This window comes from Delphinus delphis, chromosome 17, assembly GCF_949987515.2.
Source record: "Delphinus delphis chromosome 17, mDelDel1.2, whole genome shotgun sequence".
NCBI classification, from domain to species: domain Eukaryota; kingdom Metazoa; phylum Chordata; class Mammalia; order Artiodactyla; family Delphinidae; genus Delphinus; species Delphinus delphis.
Window position 1 is genome coordinate 44,362,864 of NC_082699.1, and position 22,500 is coordinate 44,385,363.

Sequence of the window (22,500 nt, forward strand, 5' to 3'; positions counted from 1 at the left end):
TGTTATGGTGTAATAGAAAGAAATGGTGTAGGAGACAGAAAGCCTGATTCCTAGGCCCATTTGCGCCACAATCCAGTTATGGGACCTTGGGCATTGCACTACAGATGTGAAGGAAATCTCAGAAATCTAGACGACTTAAGAGCTCTTTCAGAGAGAGAATGTTATAACATGTGTCTACACTCTCGAGCTTAGGTGTTGGGCCTTTTTTTTTTTGGAAGGTGCAGGTGGTAGAGAAGTGGAGGCAGATTAGAAGGTTTATTTATTTATTTCAAGGATCTTACATGGAAGACATAAAAATAAAAAGAAAATCGTCCTCAAGAAGTTTAGGGAGATACAGAAGAAAGGGACCTATCCTGGCCCCAGGAAATTTACAGTGTAACTCCTGAGATTAAGAAATACACACTTAGAGGAGAAGAAATTAATCAAATTTTCTTTGGCTGACAAAGTCTAATCTCCCACCCAGTACATATATCCCCTATAAAATACTGCCCCAAATGATTACCTATACCTGAATATCTTCAATCACAGGGAGTTTGGTTCTGCACAAGCCAGCCCATTCTATTGTTAGCAAACAATCTTTAAACATTTTTCTTCTACTGAGTGAAAATCAATTTCCTCATAAATGCTGGCCCTGGTTCTGCCCTCTAGCTTCACAGAATATGTTAACCCTTCTTCCTCAATCAGAGCTTCAAATACTTGGAAAGAGCTCTTCATTACAACACTTTTACCCATTCCCAAGCCATGTTCAACACCCACTCATCTTTCAACCCTCACTCATCTGACATGGTTTCCAGAGCATCCATTAACTGAATCTTATTGAGTCTGGTTTGGCAGAGCAACTCTTAACATACCGCATCAAGAATGCAACACAATATTCCAAATGAGGTCTGACAATTCAATCCGATTCAAAAAACCATTTACTGAGCGCCTGCTATGCTCCAGACTAATATTTTTCTTGATCTTAACTACATTTCTATTAATGCACCCTAAAAACACATTAGCTTTGTTTGTTTTAGCCCATTTCAGACTACCATGACAAAAATGAGACCAGATTCTGTTATCCAAACTATTAGTTTATCCCTCTGCTGCCATTTCTATAGTCACTACAGTGCAGTAAGACAAGTTTTTGAGCCATGTGGACCTGAGTGGACCCTGTCACTTACTAGCTGAGTGACCTTAAGCTGGAAAAACACTGGTTCACTTGCAATGTTTCATCCAAGTCTCCGATAAAAAATAATTTTTAAACGTCAAAGCCAATGACAGATTTGCATGGGACAGACTATTCTCTAGAATGACAATGATCCATCAATCCAATTAAAGAGTGACCACGCCTCATGTTTCAGGAATGGAAGACAAGATGGGCTAGTCAGTGAGGGAAAGGAAAGAGAAGCACTAATTCTGTGCCAGGCACTTAATGTACATTACCTCGTTTCATAACAATCTTGTATGATAGTTGTATTGTTTTGATAGAGAAAGGAATCGAAGAATTAGGTAATTAAGGAATGTGTCTAAGATCACATGAGGAATGAGTGGAGGGGCTGAGCGCAAACAGTTCTGCCTGCCCCCCTTTCCTAGCCACTACACTGGGAGATGAGCACAGGAAGAGCACGTGTGGTTAAGGTGAGGAGGGTAATTGGGGGAAGCAGGAAAGAGCGCACAGGGTGACATAAGAAGTACGAAGCTAGAGACAAAGCTAGAAAGGCTCTATTGAGGTCATGTTGCAAAGAGTCCATATTAAGGAATCTGGATTTCAACCTGTCATCTGTTAAGAGTCAACCCCTTCTAGTTGTGATTAGTGAACTCTTTCAAATATTTCAGAACGAATTTCACAGATCATGATAGGGCTTTGCAGACAAATACAGCAGCATAAGTGGAGCATGTGTTTGGTGTATTGTTTTAGACGAGGTTGGGAGGGAAGGCTTCCTGAACAGAAGTGATAAAAATCAGAGAGAAAGTGATACAGATATCTCAGGGAAGAGCCTTCCAGGCTGAAAGGCCCTGAGTACCATTGGCATGTTCATGTCTGAGAAACATAAAGAAGGCCAAGTTTTCCAGTTAGGCTGGAAAAGAATTAACAAGGGGAAGAGGCATAGGAAATAAAGACCAAGAGATGGCAAGAGTCAGGTCATAGAGGATTTTAGATTTTATTCTTAGTGTAATGAGAATCCGCTAGACAAAGTTCTGAGCAGGAAGTAACATGGTTCAATTTGCTATCATTACTATTATTTACTGAAATCCTAATACATTAAATTTATTGTTCCCTAAAGGGCCAGTTCAAAACTATCCAAAAAAAAAGAGGCAGAGATTAGTTTGGCTCACTAATTCTCAGTAAACCCATGCTGGCTTCTAATTCTTAGCTAAGTGCTCATAAACCAAACATTACTAATCTGTTCTAGAATCTTGCTAGGAACTTGGTGTAAGAATCCATTATTCCTTCTCCTCCCTGCCTCCAAATTCTTTTTGAAAACCTGTGACGTTTCCCCTCCTCCCATCTTGTGGCATGAAGCATGGGTAGTTAATAAGTAGATTGTGTGGTACCAAATGTAAATGCAAAGGAAGGAGAGGAAGAGAAACAGAGACAGAGAGAGACAGAAAGAGAGAGAGACAGAGAATGTAAAAGCAGAAGAATTTGGAGAGACAGAAAAGAGAGCGGAGTGGCCCAGGTGGGCTGCATGGGACATATGAAGGGGCGGAAACTGCTGGGGAGGGATGAAAAACATTATTGCAGAGACAGAGTTCAACAGAAACCACATTCAGTCAATTCAACTAAAGCCTTGAAGCAAATGTACAAAAAAAGGTCACGTCTATTCTAACTGGATGGCAGGACTTCAGCTGAGTTTTTCTTACGTTTGAAGTTAATTTTCTATACTATTGTAATATTTCTTCTATAATTTAAAAATATTTTTAGAAAGAAAGTTAGGCAGGGGAATTTATTTTCTAAAGCAAGTCAAAGTCAAGATAATCATAAATCTTGAGACAATGAAATGTAAATCTTGAGAAACTGAAATTAGACCCAATATAAAGATTTTCCTTTTTAAAACTTCACAAAAATGTACTTGTTTTGGAGGAAGAATGGAGAATGCAGAGCCTAGAGGAAAGACTACACAATCCAGAAGAGCAAAATTCCGACAACTTTGTGACTTGGCTGGGTTTTTTATAATATACAATTAGACAATGAAAGCTGAAGAGTCAGACCACAAAAGAAGCTCCAGGGGTGTCCGTAATGTGGCTCAAGCCTGATGCTGGAAGGGGAGAGCGTGGCTTGGTGTCTCAACCTGACCCCCATAATGGTCCCAAACACCTAGCATGCCAGGTGGAGGAGAAATCGCAGATTCTTTTTGGAAAAAAGGAAACACAACAAACATGCATGCATAGATACATACATATACACAAAAGCTAATCTAGACAAAAAAATACATCTAATACGTTCCCTTCAAAAATCATTTTCAGTGGTTGGGCTTTAAGAGATTACTCATTTTAGGGTCCAGTCCCTTTAAAATTATTTGTGACTTTTTATATTTCAAATTTTGCCTAGTAAGAATTTGAATGAAAAAAGTTTCCATAACAATAATAAAACCCTTTTCTTATCTAACTTTCTTTCATCTGACATTCCTGATGAACTTTATTTCTATACAACAGTATAAGTGGTTTTTTTTGTTTGTTTGTTTGTTTTTGTGTGTGGTACGCGGGTCTCTCACTGTTGTGGCCTCTCCCGTTGTGGAGCACAGGCTCCGGACGCGCAGGCCCAGTGGCCCTGGCTCACGGGCCCAGCCGCTCCACGGCATGTGGGATCCTCCCAGACCGGGGCACGAACCCACGTCCCCTGCATCGGCAGGCGGACTCCCAACCGCTGCGCCACCAGGGAAGCCCAGTAGAAGTGTTTTTAATGCATCCCCATCTCACTTTTTCTAAATCCCTCAATACTTACTCTACCAGTCGCTCTAAGACCAAAAATCTCTTATTTGGCATCTACCTATGTTACACCAACATCTCGAGTCTTATTTACTATCGATATAAAACGCTAGTTTCCTTAAACACAAATTCCACTTTAATATCTGTCCAAGAGGATGACAATAATTGCCTAGAGGCAAGAAATTCAGTTTCTTAATTTTATATTCTCTCCTTATCACCTCAGTTCAAAGCGTAAAATGATACCCAAATACAACTGTATCTGATTTTGTACAGAATGCTTTTGATTGTTCGAAAAATTCCAGGTTTTTTTTTCTTTTCTTTATTTATTTACTTTTATTGTAGTATAACTGACCCAGCTTCTTCAATTCCCAAATATGATTCAAACCCAAATGATTAACTCCATAAAAAGGCAAAACTTTATCTAAATGCTTTAATTAGTATTTTAAAAAATATCATCCCTGATAAATTTGTTTCACAAGATAATCCAGTGTTTACAATATTTTGCTTTGATAATATATTCCATAGAACATAATAATATACTCACTGGAAGGCTTAGGAATTCATTAAAGTAGTCCACAAGGAAATCATCTGTTGCCAAAGAATCTTCCTGCAAAAAAACAGAAACAATATTATGCTTACACTAAAATGTCTTAAAACATGCCAATATTATTCTCTAATTCTGATACCAACAGATTATAATGTAGATCTTCAAATCGTTTTCAGTCAGTCAAGAGTGAACCCTCACTATAAATGGAACACAGTATTACAATCTCTGGAAGGAAGAAATAAGAAAATAGAATGGAGCATCCTCTTAAAAGGCCTTGCCACTGTACTTAGCTGGAAAACAGAACACATAAGAAATACAGCACGATGCTTAAAGAAACGTCAACAAGTACAAAATACTACACACAGCAAATTTCCCATGGACTTATTAAAAATATTTATTTCATAAAAATAAAGGCAGAGTCAATAAAGACAGAACCAGTGTTTGGGGTTAAGATGAAACTCAGAATGAAGAATTTCATGAATTGCCTAAAAGAAGTGATAAACTAAGTGAAGAAAATATTCCACTGCCTCCCCCTTAGAATGAGACAGTTTTAGTAATCTGGGTCCTGCGTAACTTTTGCATGAAGAAACTTTCACAATGCATGTGTTCTAAGAATAAGGATTTATACATTTTTTTCCCATAACTATCTCATCCACCAACATAGTCACTTTTAAAGTTGGCAAAATTGGAAAGCCACTGCCAATAACAAAGTCTCTCTTCCAAATAAAACACCTTATTTTATTAGTAATTGTTTCTATTGTGTCAAAATCACATCATCACATGCCCTGTTGTACAGTACATGTGTTTATTTTGTTATTCATAATTATATTTCAGTTTCACAAATCTAACATGAAAGTTGACAATATGACACAATGCTATTATTTCCATATGGCTGATTATTTTCTTCTTATACAGGTCAACTTTTAAAAATTTGTTGAAGTATAGTGTGAAAGTATAAGGAAGATATTATAATATATTAACACCTACTTTGGAAAACAGATTTTCAGGGTAGTTTCTTTAAGTAATTGCAGTATCAGAATAGCGTTATGAACAATCACTTATAGGATTTATATCAAAGAACTTAGTAAAGATCTGAACTGGTTAGAACAACAACTAAGGATTTAGTTTACTAAAAATCTCAGCTGATTAAAACAACAACAATATAAAACTCAGGATCTCACAAACATACTATCCTCATAGTGGTACTTTAGTAATACATGCTCAGAAAAATTCTGATTGGCAAAGGTCAAATACAGCAGAACAAGGCAGATAACATTTGGTGGAGGCTAAAAGTCTAATCATCTTTCGAATTTCACCTTTCAGAGTTACTTTAATTTTCATTTAGCAACCTAATAAAGAATTCAATAAATATTTTTAGGATTTCCTGGGTAAATTTCCTAGGTAAAGACATTGTACTACAATAAGGGTGGCCAAATTTCACACCACTGGGCTCATGATCAAAAATCCACAGATGGGAAGTCCCGCACCTCTCTAAATAATTGAGCATATTTTCCCACTGCAGTTTCTAGTTCACTGTGTCCTGATATCTTGTCACATCAGTAACAAAGTCTTGTGAACCTATGAGGATCTGATAAACCCTTTATTCTCCAAACCCTTTAGTTTAAAAAAAAATTTTTTTAAGGCCTTGATCTGGAGAAGCAGCTCAGTTACTCTCAATAAATTTCCACAATCCAGTCACTTGGCTGTAGTAAAATGAACTAAGTCTCCATATTCAGGTTTAATATCTTCCAAATAACCAATAAACTGGTGATGGTTAGTGGTACAATCAAGGAGAAAATTGAGTTACAATCAATTCCTCCATTACATCATTCCATGAACCTGGCTGCAAATTTTGCAACACAGATTCTCTGCAGAATGATGCAATGGAAGGCAGGAACACTTTTTCAGAATTGGATGCACTCTTGAAAAACCTGTTTTTTCATGTATTACAGGTGTGCCATCTGTGAAAGTGAAGTCAGCTTTTCCATTTTTAGTCCAAACTTCTCCAATTTCTCCCTGACAGAGGGTTAAACAAAATAGTTTATATGTGCTTGCTAATTATAATAGGTAAAAAATTTTATTGCTTAAAAAATCATTTTGCTGGACTCTCAAATGAGATAAACTACAACTTCTTCACAACTCTAAAAGATGCAAGATATACAGAGACCTTCTAAACAAGGAAGAGGAAATGAGATAAAGACAGACAAAAACCATAGTCCAAGAAAGAATACAATACATGCCATAAGAAAATTACAACATAAAACGTTTCCTCCCAAAGGAGGGAAAGATATTATTTGGTAGGGGGAATCAGAAAAGAATCAAGTGGGGAAAATGGCATTTGAATTGCATTTCAAATAACTTCAAATTCTATATTTAGAAGTATACACATGAGAGGCAGTAATGCAGAGTAAAGAGAGAAATGCATGAGGAAAGAGAGGTTGGAAAGCAAAACACAGTAAAGGTAATCAGTTACCTAATGGCACAACTAGAAAAATAATCCAAGTTTCCAACTTCCTTTTAAGCCATTCACACATTAGCCAAAGCCATTCATCTAATTTCCAATGCAGAATCCTAAACTGACACACTTTAGACTGGGAATGCTATCATCGATCAGGAGATAGGTATAATTTTGGAAATAAGGTCTAAGCCTATCAGGATGGACCTATTTTTGCTTCTTCTTCCTAAAGTACATATAAATTCTTTCTTTTCTCCTTTCTAAACATGCCAGTCACTAGACCAGAGCCTCCCACCCGGTATGGCCATGACACGTGGTGGTGTGCAGACAATGGAATTCAATGGGTCAAGTGAAAGTGGACCTCTTCAGACCTCAAGGCTACCAGGCACAGTCAGGGATGGCTGGTGCTCCCAGGATGGTGACCTCTGGTTGTGAGCAAACTTGTTTGGGACTCCTCAGATCCAACTCCTTTCCCTGGAGTCTGTGATTTATCGGCCACATCCCACACCCAGACACTGAGCATAGCCAGAGAGCTGCTCAAGCCCCTGGACGTGGATTTATTAGCTAGCTGCAGAGCATACCACTGCGCTATGAAGCTGCTGGAGGAGTTTCTGTTTGAGATGTCCAAGAAGACGGTTCACAGTCAAAAGGTGTTAACAGCTTGAACGAAAGGGGGAGGGGAGACCCTGGAAGGATGATGGCCCCAAATCTGGCCTTCACATACAACAGATATTTCTGTCTACTGGCAACTGATGGATCCTTGTAGTAGTATACCAGCTAGATACAAGGCAATCACTTGAAAAATATATGCATATACTGCATTATAGAGTTTCATCATTATTTTGAAATAACTGAAACATTTTACTGACTTCTAAATTTGTTTTTCCTAAGAATTTTTAACATTATATTTGTCATGAAAAGAGGGAGTACTGTTAAATTTAAAACTTAATTTCAACTTCTGCAGTTTTGAATGGTTGTAAGAAAGTCTAAAAAATGTTAATACCTATTAGGAGATACAGTTCCTCACCAAGAGAGACTATACAAGAATATTAAAAGATCAACATTGGAAGTCTTGATTAGAAATTACATACAGTCATCTCAAGCATAAAACCTAATATTAAAAAGTTATGCACCTCAGGGGACTGCCCTGGTGGTCCAGTGGTTAAGAATCTGCCTTCCAATGCAGGGGACGTGGGTTCGATCCCTGATCAGGGAATTAAGATCCCACATGCTGAGGGGCAACTAAGCCCGTGCGCCACAACTAGAGAGCCCCGCGTGCCACGACGACAGAGTCCAAGCAGTCTGGAGCCCACATGCCACAATTACTGAGCCCATGCCCTCTGGAGCCCACATGCCACAACTAGAGAGAAGCCCATGCACAACTAGAGAGAAGCCTGCGTGCTGCAACGAAGACCCCGTGCACTGCAACGAAGAGCCTGTGCACCACAACGAAGAGCCCACGTGCCAAAACGAAATGATCCCACGTGCCACAACTAAGACCTGATGCCGCCAAAAATAAATAAATAAATAAATAAATAATTTTTTAAAAAGTTATGTGCATCAAAAAAGGAAATTAAGAAAATAATTCATTTCAGTAGCAGAGAAAAGAATAACAACCAAGGAGGCAAAGACCTGTACACTGAACTAAAAAACTGCTGAAAGCAATTAGAGAAGATATAAATAAATGGAAACACATGCCATGTTCATGGACTGAAAGACCATATTGCTAAGATGACAATACTACCCAAAGCAATCTACAGATTTGATACACTCTCCATCAAAATCCCAATGCCTTTTTTTTTTTTTTGCAGAAATGAAAAACCCATCCTAAAATTCACAATGAATTTCAAGGGACTGCAAACATCCAAAATAATATTGAAAAAGAACAAAAACTGAAGGATTCATATATCCTGATTTCAATACTTACTACAAAACTACAGTTATCAAAATAAAGTGGTACTGGCATAAAGACAGACATACAGACCATTGGAATAGAAAAGAGTCCAGAAATAAATCCTCTCATATATGGTCAAATAATTTTCAACAAGGGTGCCATGACAATCCAGTGGAGAAAGGACATTCTTTTCAACAAATGGTGCTAGGAAAACTGGATAGCCACATGCCAAAGAATGAAGTTGGACCATTCCCTTATACCATATACAAAAATTAACTCAAAATGGATCAAAGACCTAAACATAAGGGCTAAAACTATAAAATACTTAGAAGAAAACATAAGGATAAACCTTCATGACCTTGGATTTGGCAATGGATTCTTAAATATGACATCTAAAGCATGAGCAAAAAATAAATAAATAAATGGGACTTCATGAAAATTAAAAACTTTTGAATCAAAGGACTCTACTAGGAAAGTAAAAAGACACACTACAGAATGTGAGAAAATATTTGCAAATCATATAGCTGATAAGGGTTTAATATCCAGAATATATAAAGAACTAAGCTAGAAAAAGATAAAAAACCACAAATTTTTTAACGGGAAAAGGACTTGAATAGACATTTCTCCAAAGAAGATATACAAATGGTCAATAAGCACATGAAAAGATACTCAACAACAATAGCAACAAGAGACTGCAAATCAAAACCACAACAAGATATCACTTCACATCTACTAGGATGGCTATGATCTTTTTAAAAAAATGAAAATAACAAGTGCTGGTGAGAATGTGGAGAAATTGGAACCCTTGTGCATTGCTGACAGGAATGTGAAATGGTACAGCCACAATTCCTCAAAAAGTTAAACATATAATTACCATATAATCCAGCAATCTACTTCTGGGTATAAGAAGAACTGAAAGCAGGGTCTCATACAGATATTTGTACACCTGTGTTCCTAGCACCATTATTCACAACAGTCAAAAGGTGGAAATAACCCAAATGTCCACTGATGTGTGAAAGTATAAACAAAATATGGTATGTATATATAATGGAATTATTCAAACTTAAAAAGGAATGAAATTCTGATACATGCAATGACATGGATGATCCTTGAAAATGTCAAGCTAAATGACATAAGCCGTACACAGAAGGACAAATATTGTATTATTCCACTTATGTGAGTTACCTAGACTAGGCAAATCCATAAAGGCAGAAAGTAGAATAATGGTAACTGGAGGCTAGAGGAGGGGTAATGGGAAGTTATTGTTTAAAGGGTACAGAGTTTCAGTTTGGGATGATGAAAAAGTTCTAGAGATGGATAGTGGTGATGGTTACACAATGTGAATGTGCTTAATGCCATTGAAATCATACACTTAAAAATGGTTAAAATGTTAAGTTTAATTTTATGTATATTTTACCACAATAAAAAATTATGTACATGCCAGAATCATGCAACAACGTGGAGAATCTCAAAAACATGCTGAGCAAAAGTAATGTTACGCAAAAGAAAACTGTATGATTCCATTTATATGAATTTGAATCTATAATCCAATGGTGAAAAAATAGGACAGTGGTCTTTGGGGAATGGAGGAAGAATCAACTGGAAGGAGGCATGAAAGAACTTTCTAAGATTATGGAAATGTTCTATATTTCATGGAGGTTTGGATTACACAGGTATATACATTTGTCAAAATTTGTCAAATGGGACTCAAAAGTTTTCCATTTCCCTGTGCATAAATTTTACCTCAACATAAGAACCATAAACTAATATTGAACACTAGTTTATGATATAAAATGCTGAAATACTTAGGGGTGATCTGTATCATATCAATGTCTGCAGCTTATACTCTGAAATGCATAAAAAAATAAAATGGATTGATGGACGAATGGTGTGATGGACAGAAGGACAGAAACATGAAAAAGCAAATGTAGCAAAATGCTAATAACTCTGAAACCTTGGTGATGGGTATATAGGTATTCACCATACAGTTCTTTTAACTCTCCTATATGTTTAAATTTTTTTCATTAAAAAAATGTTGGGATGGGGGGACTTATGTACAAGGAAACAATATCATGTTTCTCTGCACCTATGGACAGACTTCTTAGCCTCCTGTGTACTAAATGACAGATCCCAAATCATTATCATCACATCTAGAATCAGTCTCTGGTTATCTGACAATCTTCTGACCACTACCCTGCCATCCCATGCACTAATGGTCAGACCCCTGGGACCTCTGCTTCACCCTTCTGCCCATAACATGCCAAACCTCATCTTCCTATCTCTCCTTATCACCATTACAGTATAGATCAATCTTCCTAACAACACCACAATCAATACAAGAGTTCCACCTGTCTCCCAATCCCCCATCCTTTTCTAACACAAAAAAAATGGCTTATGATGAATGCAATTTGGTTCCTGCCCAGCTGTCTAGCCTCATCTCATACTACCATGCTCCAGTCATAGCAATTTTTTTAATAGTTCTGCACCTTGGCGCATGCTGATTATTCTACTTGGAAAATCTTTTCTCCTCTTATTTACCCATCTATTCTTTTTTCTTCTCCAAAAGAAGAGAACTATGATATGTTTCCCCTATCATAACTTTTAATATTTCAGACTATAATTGTGTGTTTAGATATCTCACTCTCTGGACTGTGAATTTCTGGAGGAAAAAGACTGTTTCTTACTCACTTTGAAAATTCCCAATGCTAAAAGAATCTGAAAAAGAATATATATGTATAACTGAATCACTTTGCTGTACTCCTGAAACTGACATATCATTGTAAATAAACTATACTGCAATTAAAAAAAACTCCCAAAGCTTCAGATAATAGATGCTTACACTTTTGTTGAGTGAATGCTTGAATGATTATACTGAGGACATGAAACCTAAAGAGTGATAACCTAAGAAAGACACTAATAAAGCAACATCAATAAAATAAAAAGCAGAGATGTTGCCAAAAAAGAAAAACAAAAAGAGAACACAAGGGGAAACAAACTTCACAAAGTGGCTTGTTGAAAGTATATCTTGCATAGATCCAAGGCACTCTGGAAACTTAAGAGCCAAAAGACCATTTATCAGATCCTCATGGGATGACATAATTGTATATTGTATTATGAATATAGTTTATGAAGGAAGGAGAAAATATGAGTGGCTCAAGCAATGAAGAACAAAAGTATGGATCTCCTTTTATACCAAGGGTTATCATCACATATTACAATCAGCATCTACCCAGCGGTACTTTTCCATTTGGTTTCTGTTCTCACGCTCTCTCCTGGAGGAAATTCTCAAAGGCCTGGAGAAGGTAAAGGAAACTCTCAATTCCGTTTTTATCCAATCACACTGTCTAATTATACCTACTTGGCTTCAGTCAATTCATTTGGCGAAATACCCTAAGGCTTTCTCCCTGTACAAAAGTTCTTACAATCTGGTATCCTAATTTAAAAGAGTATCTCACACTCTTTATCACCTTTTCTCCCATGCCACAACTTACCTACGGATAGAAAGCTTCTCTAAATGTGCTTTTGGTTCAAACCTCAAAATTCATACTTAAATATAAACTGTGTGTCCTCATTAAAGGCCACCTCGCCAATCAGAAGGTATACAACTTTTGGGAATAGTGACAGACAGTGTGTGTCCCCAGTAGTGCCTAATACAATGAGAAGTGCAAGTTGTTGCTTAAAAATATACTTGTTGACTATCATATTGATGGAACTTCTAACGCACTTTCTGCAGTTCCAAAAAGCATTAGAGAATTTGATTCCAACCAGAGAACTGGACTCCACAGAGATGGAAGGATTCCAAACTGCCTACACTTTCCAAAGGACCTCTAGGACCAGTCTGTTTCCGAATGACTTGTTGGAAACACTTCTCGCACCTCGCTCTGCACCCTCTTAAAAGAAAGTGAGCAGGGAAGCAGGATGGTACCTCCATCCACCTGCCCCTGCCCTCCACCACTTCCACATAACGCCACCTAGCGTGTCAACCGAGTGTGCTCTCACAGTTCATTCAACCAACTGATGTGCAGTCAGCCGTATTTACAATATGAAAAGACAAATACCAATTGGTCATTAATGTTCATATAATTAGACAGTCTTGTTCATGAGGACTGGAACATATGGATTTTTTTGCATATTACATTAGAATAATGAGAATATCCTCATGCTTGGGAAATGCTCTGTGTTTATAATAAATTCATTCACCCTATACAAATAACAGAATATGAATTTAAACAAACTAAAGATTAACTAAAAATAAATACCATTTTTAACAAGTAAAATACAGAAAATACTGCTTGAAACTACAGTCTCAATTTTATGGTATAAATAAAGAGCATCTGCTTTTTTAAAAAACACTCTTTTCTTTTTTAAATGGCATCTGCTTTTAAAGTTGAAACTGTGAGTTTTATATATCAGAAATCCTTCAACAAAATAGATCAGTATACTACAAAATTTTTACTCTACAAAGACTATTTTTGAAGCATGACATATCTATCTGCATAGTTTCAATTTTTAAGGCACAATAAAAAAATATTATTTTGAATTTAAAGAGTCAAGTACTTAAGTCTTTAATACTAATTTATTTTCTATTTTAAAGTCAAAAAGAATTTTAGGGGTCACTCTAAAATTTAAACTTTTCTCAATGTATACCTAACACATAATCAAATCTCAATGTATCATAAAGCGGTCTGAACTCTACTATTCTTGCTATGACAGATTTATATTTCAATTTTTATGGAATATGAAAAAGAGTATGGCATTGAGGGAAGTAATGAAGAGAAGCATTCACTTTATCACTTTTATTATTTGAATTATTTACAGGAATGTTTTTATACATTGCTTATATAATTAAAAATATATCCCCAAAGGAACTAATGAGAAAACTGAATATGTAAGCTTTTTGTATATATTTTCCCTGAGAAAATTATCAAAGACCAAAGTACACTAAAGTAGAAAAAATGCTACTTAAAAATGCTAAAGTAGAAAATATAGAATATATATCAAATGAAGCTTTGCAAAAAATTGATAAGTGAAGCAATTACACTAATTTATCAATCATCTAATAACATATTCTGGGAATTGTGCTATTAACTATAGGGAATATTAAGGTGTACTGAGTCACAACACTAGCCCTCCAGGAGTTCACAATTTTGTTAAGAAATTGCAAAATTTACAAACAAAAAGTTAAAATATATACAAGGCAATGTGTCCCTGACAACAAATGATTTATTCTAAATGTTATTCTCTCATTTGAAGACGTAGGGTTAAACTATTTTGCAGACATACTTAATAGCACTGTAGTTTTTAGATCACTGGTTGAGAAAATGCAATAAGCAAAAAGTGCCTATGACTATGGAAGCACTTTATATTAGAATAGGACTCTGCTGCCAGTAATGGAAAACCAAGATAACACTATTTAAATAACACAAAAGTTTATTTCTCTCATGTAATTATAAGCAGTTCAGAACTGGCAGACTGGCTTCCCAACATATCAGGAACCCAGGCTCCTTTGATCTTGTGACTGTGTCATCCTCAAGATGCCACTTCTACCTCAGGATCCAAGATGACTGCTTCAGCTCCAGGATCACATCCTCATTTCAGCCAGCAAGAAACAAGACGAAGGGCATGTTCTCTCCCTTTACATTTATCTGAGTAGTACAGTTAGAATGACACAGGTTCTAATTGTGGCCTGACCAGTTACTAGCTGTGTGACCCAGGGGTTAGTTATTTAATGTCTGTAAACATCAGCTTTTCAGAAGTATGACACAACACTTCTGCTTACGTTCCATTGTAAGCAGAATTTGGTTACATTTAGCTGCAAGGGAGGCTAGAAAGTGTTGTAATTATTTTGGACAGTAATATGTCTGGTATGTATTATGGAAAATGGTAGAATGGATTTTGGGGAACCAGAGATCTCTGTCACACAATTTCTTCTAAAAATATTAATGAGAAAAAAATACTTTTATACTTCTGAAAAACAGATAAATATTATGTGCAAGACATATGAATTAAATAATCTATAGATAATGCTTGGTGAGCATATGAATTTGAGGATCTGGTCACAAACTGGCCACAACTGAAAGCTGCACAGGGCTCAAAGGCAATCTGGATGATTTTAGGTTGGAAAGGTTTCATGCAGGAGATGAGCTGAACCTTGAAGCACGTGCAAGACTGTGAAATGGATGGGGAAGGGCAACTGAGACAAAACTCAACAGCAAAGGCAACGAAGCAAGCAGGGCAGTTTGGCTGGAGCAGAGGGCATGCGGAAGTACTTTATAAACCTAAAATGGTATGAACATTGTCTTTATCACATAAAAGTATTGGAAGGTAAGGTTTAAAGAAGGCTGAAACGTTGTAGGAAAGATTTTGAATGCTAAAGGGAGGCTTTTGACATTGTGGCTCTGCCAGTTACTAGATGTGTGGCCCCAAGCCAAGTTAGTTAGCTTCTGTGAACACTGACTTCCTCATCTGTGAAATGTGGGTGTTAATAACCACCTAATAGAGTTGTTTTGAGGTTAAATATTAACATGCAGCCAGCATTCAGTAAATAGTAGGATTAATAAAGCTCAATTAAGTAACATGGTAATTTTTTAAAGAGTTAACAGCAATCTGATAGCCAAGGTAGGACTGATGAGAGAAGGAAAAATATAAAGGCAGAGCAAAGCCACAGCAAGTAATCCAGCATAGCTGACGTGCAGGAGTCTGCTCTTTAAGCCTTAGGCAAGGGAAAATTGAAGTTGGCAGAGGGAATATTGGAGGCAGTGATATCTGGGAGGACTACTGCCAAAGTCCATGCTCAGGGCCTGAATAAGACAGCGCTGAGGATGGAGAAAAAGATCTGGCTATGAAAGGAACCTGCTAAATGACTGCAGGTGGGAGGTGAAGAAAAGGGAAGAAAGGTTCTGATGTGGGTGACTGAATGGTCAGTGGCATCATTAACCAAAATAAGAAAAAGAGGAAGATAGATAGAATGGGGTGGGGTGATTAATTCAGTTTAGACTACTGAAGTGATGCAGGGACATCCAGATGATGTAGGTGTCCAATAACCCAATAAATACAGAGTTCTAGCATCATAAGAGGTGTGTGGGCTGGAGATGTGTAGATTTGGGAGTCCTGTGAAATAAGAGTAGCTGAAGCCATAGGAGGAGAAGAGGAGTCCTCCCAGAGAATCCTGAAGAAGGTCAACACTTTCATGGGTAAGGAAGAAAGAGAAGCCAGAAAGAGGGACATAAAAATGAGAGATGGGAGAACTCGGAGACAGTGGTACAAAGAAACCAAGAGAAAGTGTAGTGGCTAATAGAATCTTCAAGATGTTATGAGTTCCCATAAGTTGGGAAAAGACCTGGAGAGGTTAGCAGACAGCTCAAAGGGTAATGTCGCTGGGTGCTTGTCAGAGAGTTAGTGCTGGAGTTGTATGGGAAAGGGTTATCTCCAGAAACGCTTACCTACCTCCTGCTGATGTGAAGAACAGTTCAGGAAGCAGATTAAGAAATATGCCACTACACTGAGTGATGCCAAGGCAACAGGAAGATGGTTGGAGTTTCTGACACACTCTTCGTGCCTCTATTTTGGTCTCCCTCTCTCAGTGGTGGACCAAAGGTCTGGAAGGGTGAAAGTGGAACGTACTAGCAAATGAAGCTAGCAGAGAGCCTCCATTCTCATAGCCCCTACTAGACTGTGAACTTTTGGAGACTTATCCTCAGCATCTAGCACTGCACTGTGAATATAGAGGCGCTCACGTTTGTTGAATAAAAAGTCAAAAGCAAATAAGATAATTGACCAAGAAGAGAAATAAGTGCTGTAGGACATAAGCAAATAATCTAGAGAAGTGGTTAGAACTGCTGGAATCAAACCTTAGTAGGAATGAGGCTCTACTGCCTCCTAGCTAATGTATAAACTTGGGCAAGTTCCTTAAATACACTGCGGGAACCACAGCAGAGCCCACCACCCTAGGTATAACACTCACCTAAATGACAACAATTACGATGTACTTGGCCAAGTACTTATTATTACTCAACTCTCCAGAAGTCTGACCTAAGAACATATTTAGCACATTTTTAAAGGAATTGCAACTGTAAATAGACCACTTATCATCAATCAATGCCACCTACTAATGTTTACTGTAACCAGGAACTGCACAGCCCCATCACAATAAAACCATGGAGATGAAGTCTACCTCTCATGGAGTCATTAACAAGTTCAGCAAAATTAAATGAGGCCATTTATGTAAAAGAACTTTAACAATGAAGAGCATCCACCATAAACGTCAGATGGCCCCTTCTTGAAAATGTACCTGTTAAAAAATAAGCAATTCTTGTACTCAGCACCCTTGTTATGAAATGGAAGCCTCTATTATACTCATTTGGCAAAAAGAAGAAACAGCTTTTTTTTTCCAATGATCTATGATTTGCTATTTTTTAAAAAAGCCAAGAAAAGAAAAAGTAGCTCTCTAAATTGTACTTACAAATGCTTCTTCTGTAATAGTTGGTGGCTCTGAAACAAGATAAAATATTACATTATCTCACTCAAATCTGATTTCCTTTTAAAGTAAATGAAATAATTTGAGACAGCACTTAGCCCAGCTTTATACGTGGGCAAGCTCAGTAAAATCTTGGCCCTCTGTTCATTTTCTGCACATGGACTGAATTTTAAGTTGGAATTCAAGGTGGAAGTGGGGAGGAAAGGCCTCTGGAATTCAGCTTGGTCACTAATTGACTGTGACCCTGGAGTTAACCTTAATAGACGAAGGCCTCCATTACTCCCGCTGCAAAACGGAGAATTAAGCAAGATAAAACAGGACGGGGCCAACGAAGCACTGGGAAAAGGGTGAGGGTTTAAATTCCTTACAAAATGCGGTGAGAGAACTCTGGAGCCAGTGCTACGGGACGCACGGGCAGAGAAGGGAACCCAGAGGCGGTGCGCAGTGGGGCCGCCCCGCGGGCGAGAGCAGCGGCCCGCGCGCCTCGGCCCCGACACCGACCCCGGCCGCCCCACCTACCGGCGGTGAGCCGCCTCTCGGTCATGCCGCCGCCGCTGCCCGCGCCCCCGTCAGCCGTGCGGGAACGGATGACGACGCGGAGCGGCGCGCGGCCCCGGACTACGCCGGCCGCTGTGGCCCCGCCCGGCCCGAGTTGCTATGGAGCTGAGACAATGCGGGCGCCGAGCAGCGGGCAGTCACGCGCCTCTCGGGCCCCCCGGTGCCGAGGAAAGTACGCCGTCTGCCCCCGCCCGTCCTCCTTCGGGCCAGGGGCCGGCCCCACCGCCAACGGCCGCGGAACGACGGGCGCCCAGACCCCGGCGCTGCCACCGCTAGGGCCCTGGAGACGCATCGCCCTCAGAGCCCGAACTAGCTGGGGTCTCGTTCCTGTGGTGACTGCTGCTCAGGCCTGCTCTCCCCGCACAAGCTCCCGCACAAGCTCCGCCCACACCGTGCACAGTAAGAAAAGACCGGCTCCGAGCGGGTGCGGGGATGGAGGACCCTCTGGCTAGTCCTGGGAAGACGAGGAAGGAAGGGAAGAGTTTTCTAGATACCGAAGGAGGCGGAGTACTCGCCACACACAGCTCTTGAGCGCGTTCAGTTCTATGAATGCCTGTATAAAAAGTTAAATATTCACGTGCTTTAGGAACCAGATTTTCCTCACACTTTTCCTCCAATCGGTTAGGGCAGCCAAATTCTCAAGACAGCTAAGATTTTAAAATTACCGAAGGAATCATGAAGAGGGGACAATATACTGAGGTTGCCCATAGTGTATGTTCCCGGAAAAGTTATGATAGAGGAGTTTAAGTGAAGAGTGAAATTTGAAAAAAGAAAACCAATACCTCTAATTAGGAAAAAGTGAGCGTTTCTAGCAACGTCGTGGCTAACTCAGAGTTCCAGCCCAGACCTCTCCCCCTGAACCTGAGAATCCTAAATCCAGTTTCTACCCGTGGTAGCTCTTCTTGGATGCTCCCAAATCAAAATGTCCAAAGGGAAATTCACATTTTTTCCCATTTCTTATTTTCAAATTTCATCTTCTTACATAAATCCCATATTCAGTAAGCGATACCTTCTTCCACCAAGTGACTCAAGCCAGAAACACCATATTCACCCAAACACTAGGTCCTGCCAATTCTACCTTGAAGTATTTCTGGAATCTGGAATCTTCTCTCCTTTCCCACTAACAACCAGAGTCCTAGCACAGGCTGCCATTTGGACTGTTGTAAAATACTTCCTAACTTGTCTCTCGGCCGTTGCTTCCAGTGGAGTTCCCCTTGAGTCCATTCTCCATGCTGAAAGCAAAATTATCCAATTGCAAATCTGACCTACTTGAAACCCTCAGTGGCTCCACATTTGCCTCCTAGGGCCTGCAGGTGTGTGAGTGCTTAAGCAAACAAGGAGTAAGACAAGGGGTGCTGGTACTGCAAGAAACCGTAACACCTGCTTAGTTATATTTATTTCCTCTTCAGCAGTACATAGGCAAAGACAAAAAAATAAAGCAATAAACCACTACCTTGGCCAAACAGAATCAGCGGGCCAAATGAAGTCAAGGGAGACTAGTGAGGAGAACAGGAAGGGGATGCGTGAGGGAACAAATCAGCAATGGCTTTGTCGGCCCTCGTAAGGACGCTGGCTTCCATTCTGAGTGAAACACAAGCTATAGGAGTTTGAACAAAGAAGTACCACGATTTTACTTTTATTTGAAAATGATCACTCTGGGTGCTGTATAGCGAATGCAGATGGGCCAGGTAGTAGCAGGCAAGAGCGGGTGGCTCAGAGCAGGGTAGTAGCAGGTTTGAGTAACAGGTTTGAGATGGACTCATGGATTCTGCATATATTTAAAGGTAGGGCCAAGATGATTCCCTGACAAAGTGGATGTTGGAATGAAAGTAGTTGAGAATAATTCCAAGTTTTTTGCCATGAGCAGCCGGGAGGATGGAGTTGCAATCATTGGAGATGAAGAAAGCTGTGAGAGGAACACAGGTAGGAAAGAGGTTAAGAAGCCTATTAGCCATCCAAAGCAAAGATTTTGAGTTTGCAGTTGATATAGAAGCCTGGAATTTGGGAGATATAAATTTAAGAGTTGACATACAAACGGGCTTTTCAGGCATTTCCTTGCACCATTTTTCTGTCACCAGGGAAGCCCTTCTGGCCTTTCTTTATCAGGCTAAATTTTCTCATTCTTCAATACTCAGCTTGAGTGTCATCTCCAGAATACCTTCACGTGAGCTCCTTTCATTGACCTCTCCCTCTTACTCCTATGTAGTTAGTACAAACTCATGTCTTAAAGGGATACCCTCTACTCTCGGTGCCACTCATCAGACAGTAAACTCCTGGGGGTGAAGGAGATTCATGTTCTTTTAACCACCCAGCACCCACTACTGAGTGCCACTGCTCAGTACATATTTGTTGAAACATCTCTCCATTGCAGTCATTCTGCCCTGCTCACAGACAAGATATGTTAATTCCTGTTTTAGGTAGCCATACTGATGAGAAGTCAATAATTTGTTTTCACATTAAGTGTGGCTAACACTTATTGCACATGCTGTGGGCCTCTAATAATAACCATAACCATGGGAGATTGATATTATCCTCAACAATTTAAGAAACTGAGACTTGGACCTATAAAATTTGCTCAAAGACAAGCAAAGCCTGAAAGTGTTGAAACCACCAACTGATCCAGGCCTGTCTCATCCAAAGCCTTTGCTCTAACAACCAGGCTAGGCAGCTTTTCTCATTAAAAATAATCTCATTAGCGATTTAGAAAAACAGCATAAGAATCATAGAGGCAGTTACTTGAACCCAAATGCTTAGATAAGAAGCTATTCTAATGTTTTGATGATTTTTTTTTGGTAACAGTTTTATTGAGATGGAATTCACATATCATAAAATTCACCTATTTAAACTGTATGATTCAGTGGTTTTTAGTATATTCAGAGTTGTGCAACCATCACCACAATCAATTTTAGAACATTTTCATCACCTCAAAGAAACCTCATACTCTTAGCTGTCACCCCTATTATCCCGTCCCCACCCAAACCCTATGCACCCACTAATCTACCTTCTGTCTCTATATATTTGCCTATTCTGGACATTTCATATAAACGGAATCACACCACATGTTGGTCTTTTGTGACAGGTTTCTTTCACTTAGCATAATGTTTTTAAGATTCATCCATGTTGTGGCATGAATCAGTTCTTCATTCCTTTTTGTTGATGAATAATATTCAATTGTATGGCTATGCCACAATTTGTCCATTCATCAGTTGATAGTCATTTGGATTATTTCTACTTTTTAGCTATTATGAATAATGCTGCTATGAGCATTTGTATACAGGTCTTTGTGTGGACATGTTTTCATTTCTCTTGGATATATACCTAGGAGTGAAATTGCTAGGTAATGTGGTAATTCTATGTTTGTTTGGCAACCCTGTTTAATTTTTAAGGAACTACAAGACTATTTTCCAAATTGGCTGTACCATCTTATATTACCACCAGCAGTGGATGAGGGTTCTGATTTTACCACAGCTTCACTCACACTTGTTATCATCTGTCTTTTTGATTCTAGCCATCCTACTGGGTGTGAAGTGGTATCTCTTTGTGGTTTTAATTTGTATTCCCCAGATGACTGTGTTTTACTTACTTTTAACACATTTTATTATGTTTCTGCTCCCCAAACTAGCTAGTATTTCCAAAAAGGCCTTTTTTTTTTTTTTTTTTTACTACTAGTCTATACCATTGTTGAAAACCTAGGCAGTTCAAAACCACAAGTTTGTAATAAGACCTATATCTACATAAATGGAATTAAGTTTTTGTTTATTCTCTTCTGATTCTGGACATATTATTAGAGAATTTGAAGGATGTATTTGGGATAGACTTACTAAAACATAGACTTTGTAGTACACCTAAAGTCAATTGGGGGGAATCTTGGAGAGCATAAAACTGTGATGCAACTGCGGAACAGGACAGGAGTGATATCATGTAAAGGTGCTGTAGACAAAGAAAAATGATCAGGTCTCCAAATATGAATCCTAAACCAAAAGTCACAAGGGCTGATCTGAATTGCAAGGATTAATTTGCATGAGGGCTACTCTTTGTAGCCTACTCATGGTGAGAAGCTACAGGGATTTATCCAACGATTCTCACAGGTACTGCTGGAGAGACTGTAGTGTATGTGTATATATCTCCTTGACAATCAAGAGCAGATTTTTCAGGCATCCTACCTGTTTAGTGATTTAAACATATTGGTCCTTGCTTGGGTTTGGTGTGGTAGAGTCAAACTTAAGCCTAGTTCCAAACCTTTCTAAATGTGAACAGGAATAGCATCAATGGGATGAAATTCATATTACCATTGTGATTTTAATTTTTGATAGTAATGGGATATTTAATAGAAAGTCTGACTGTACAAATGGACAATGGCCAGACCATATATGACAACAGAACTTTAATAACCTCTGTAGCAACCAGCCTGGGAAGCCAAGCCACAACTTCTGTAGCAATAAGCCCCAAATGGTCAGAACTTCTTCAATAGCTGCCAGTTTCTCTCATTTTTGCCCTCACTTCCAACTCAGGACGAATCAGAGAAAACCAAATATGCTTCCCTAACTAGTAACATAGGATGCCTGTTGGATTCTAGATAGCCCACTTCCAGCTTCCCCTGTTAACAAACTCCAATCAGAGCATACCAGAAGTTCTCCCTTCTTTTCGCTATACAGCTT

At 38.8% G+C, this 22,500-nt stretch overlaps 1 protein-coding gene across 1 annotated transcript in view; it reads right to left on the reverse strand.

The window, feature by feature from the left end:
- The window catches only part of RGS22 (regulator of G protein signaling 22), a 155,180-nt gene extending 137,352 nt beyond the window's left edge, over nucleotides 1–17,828 (reverse strand). The window contains exons 1-2 of the mRNA XM_060035274.1: nucleotides 17,688–17,828; nucleotides 4,457–4,519 (exon numbers count right to left, since the gene is read on the reverse strand). Of these exons, the coding sequence (XP_059891257.1) occupies nucleotides 4,457–4,519; nucleotides 17,688–17,828 (204 nt within the window). The remainder of the gene's footprint in view (nucleotides 1–4,456; nucleotides 4,520–17,687) is intronic.
- Between the last annotated feature and the right edge of the window lie 4,672 nt (nucleotides 17,829–22,500).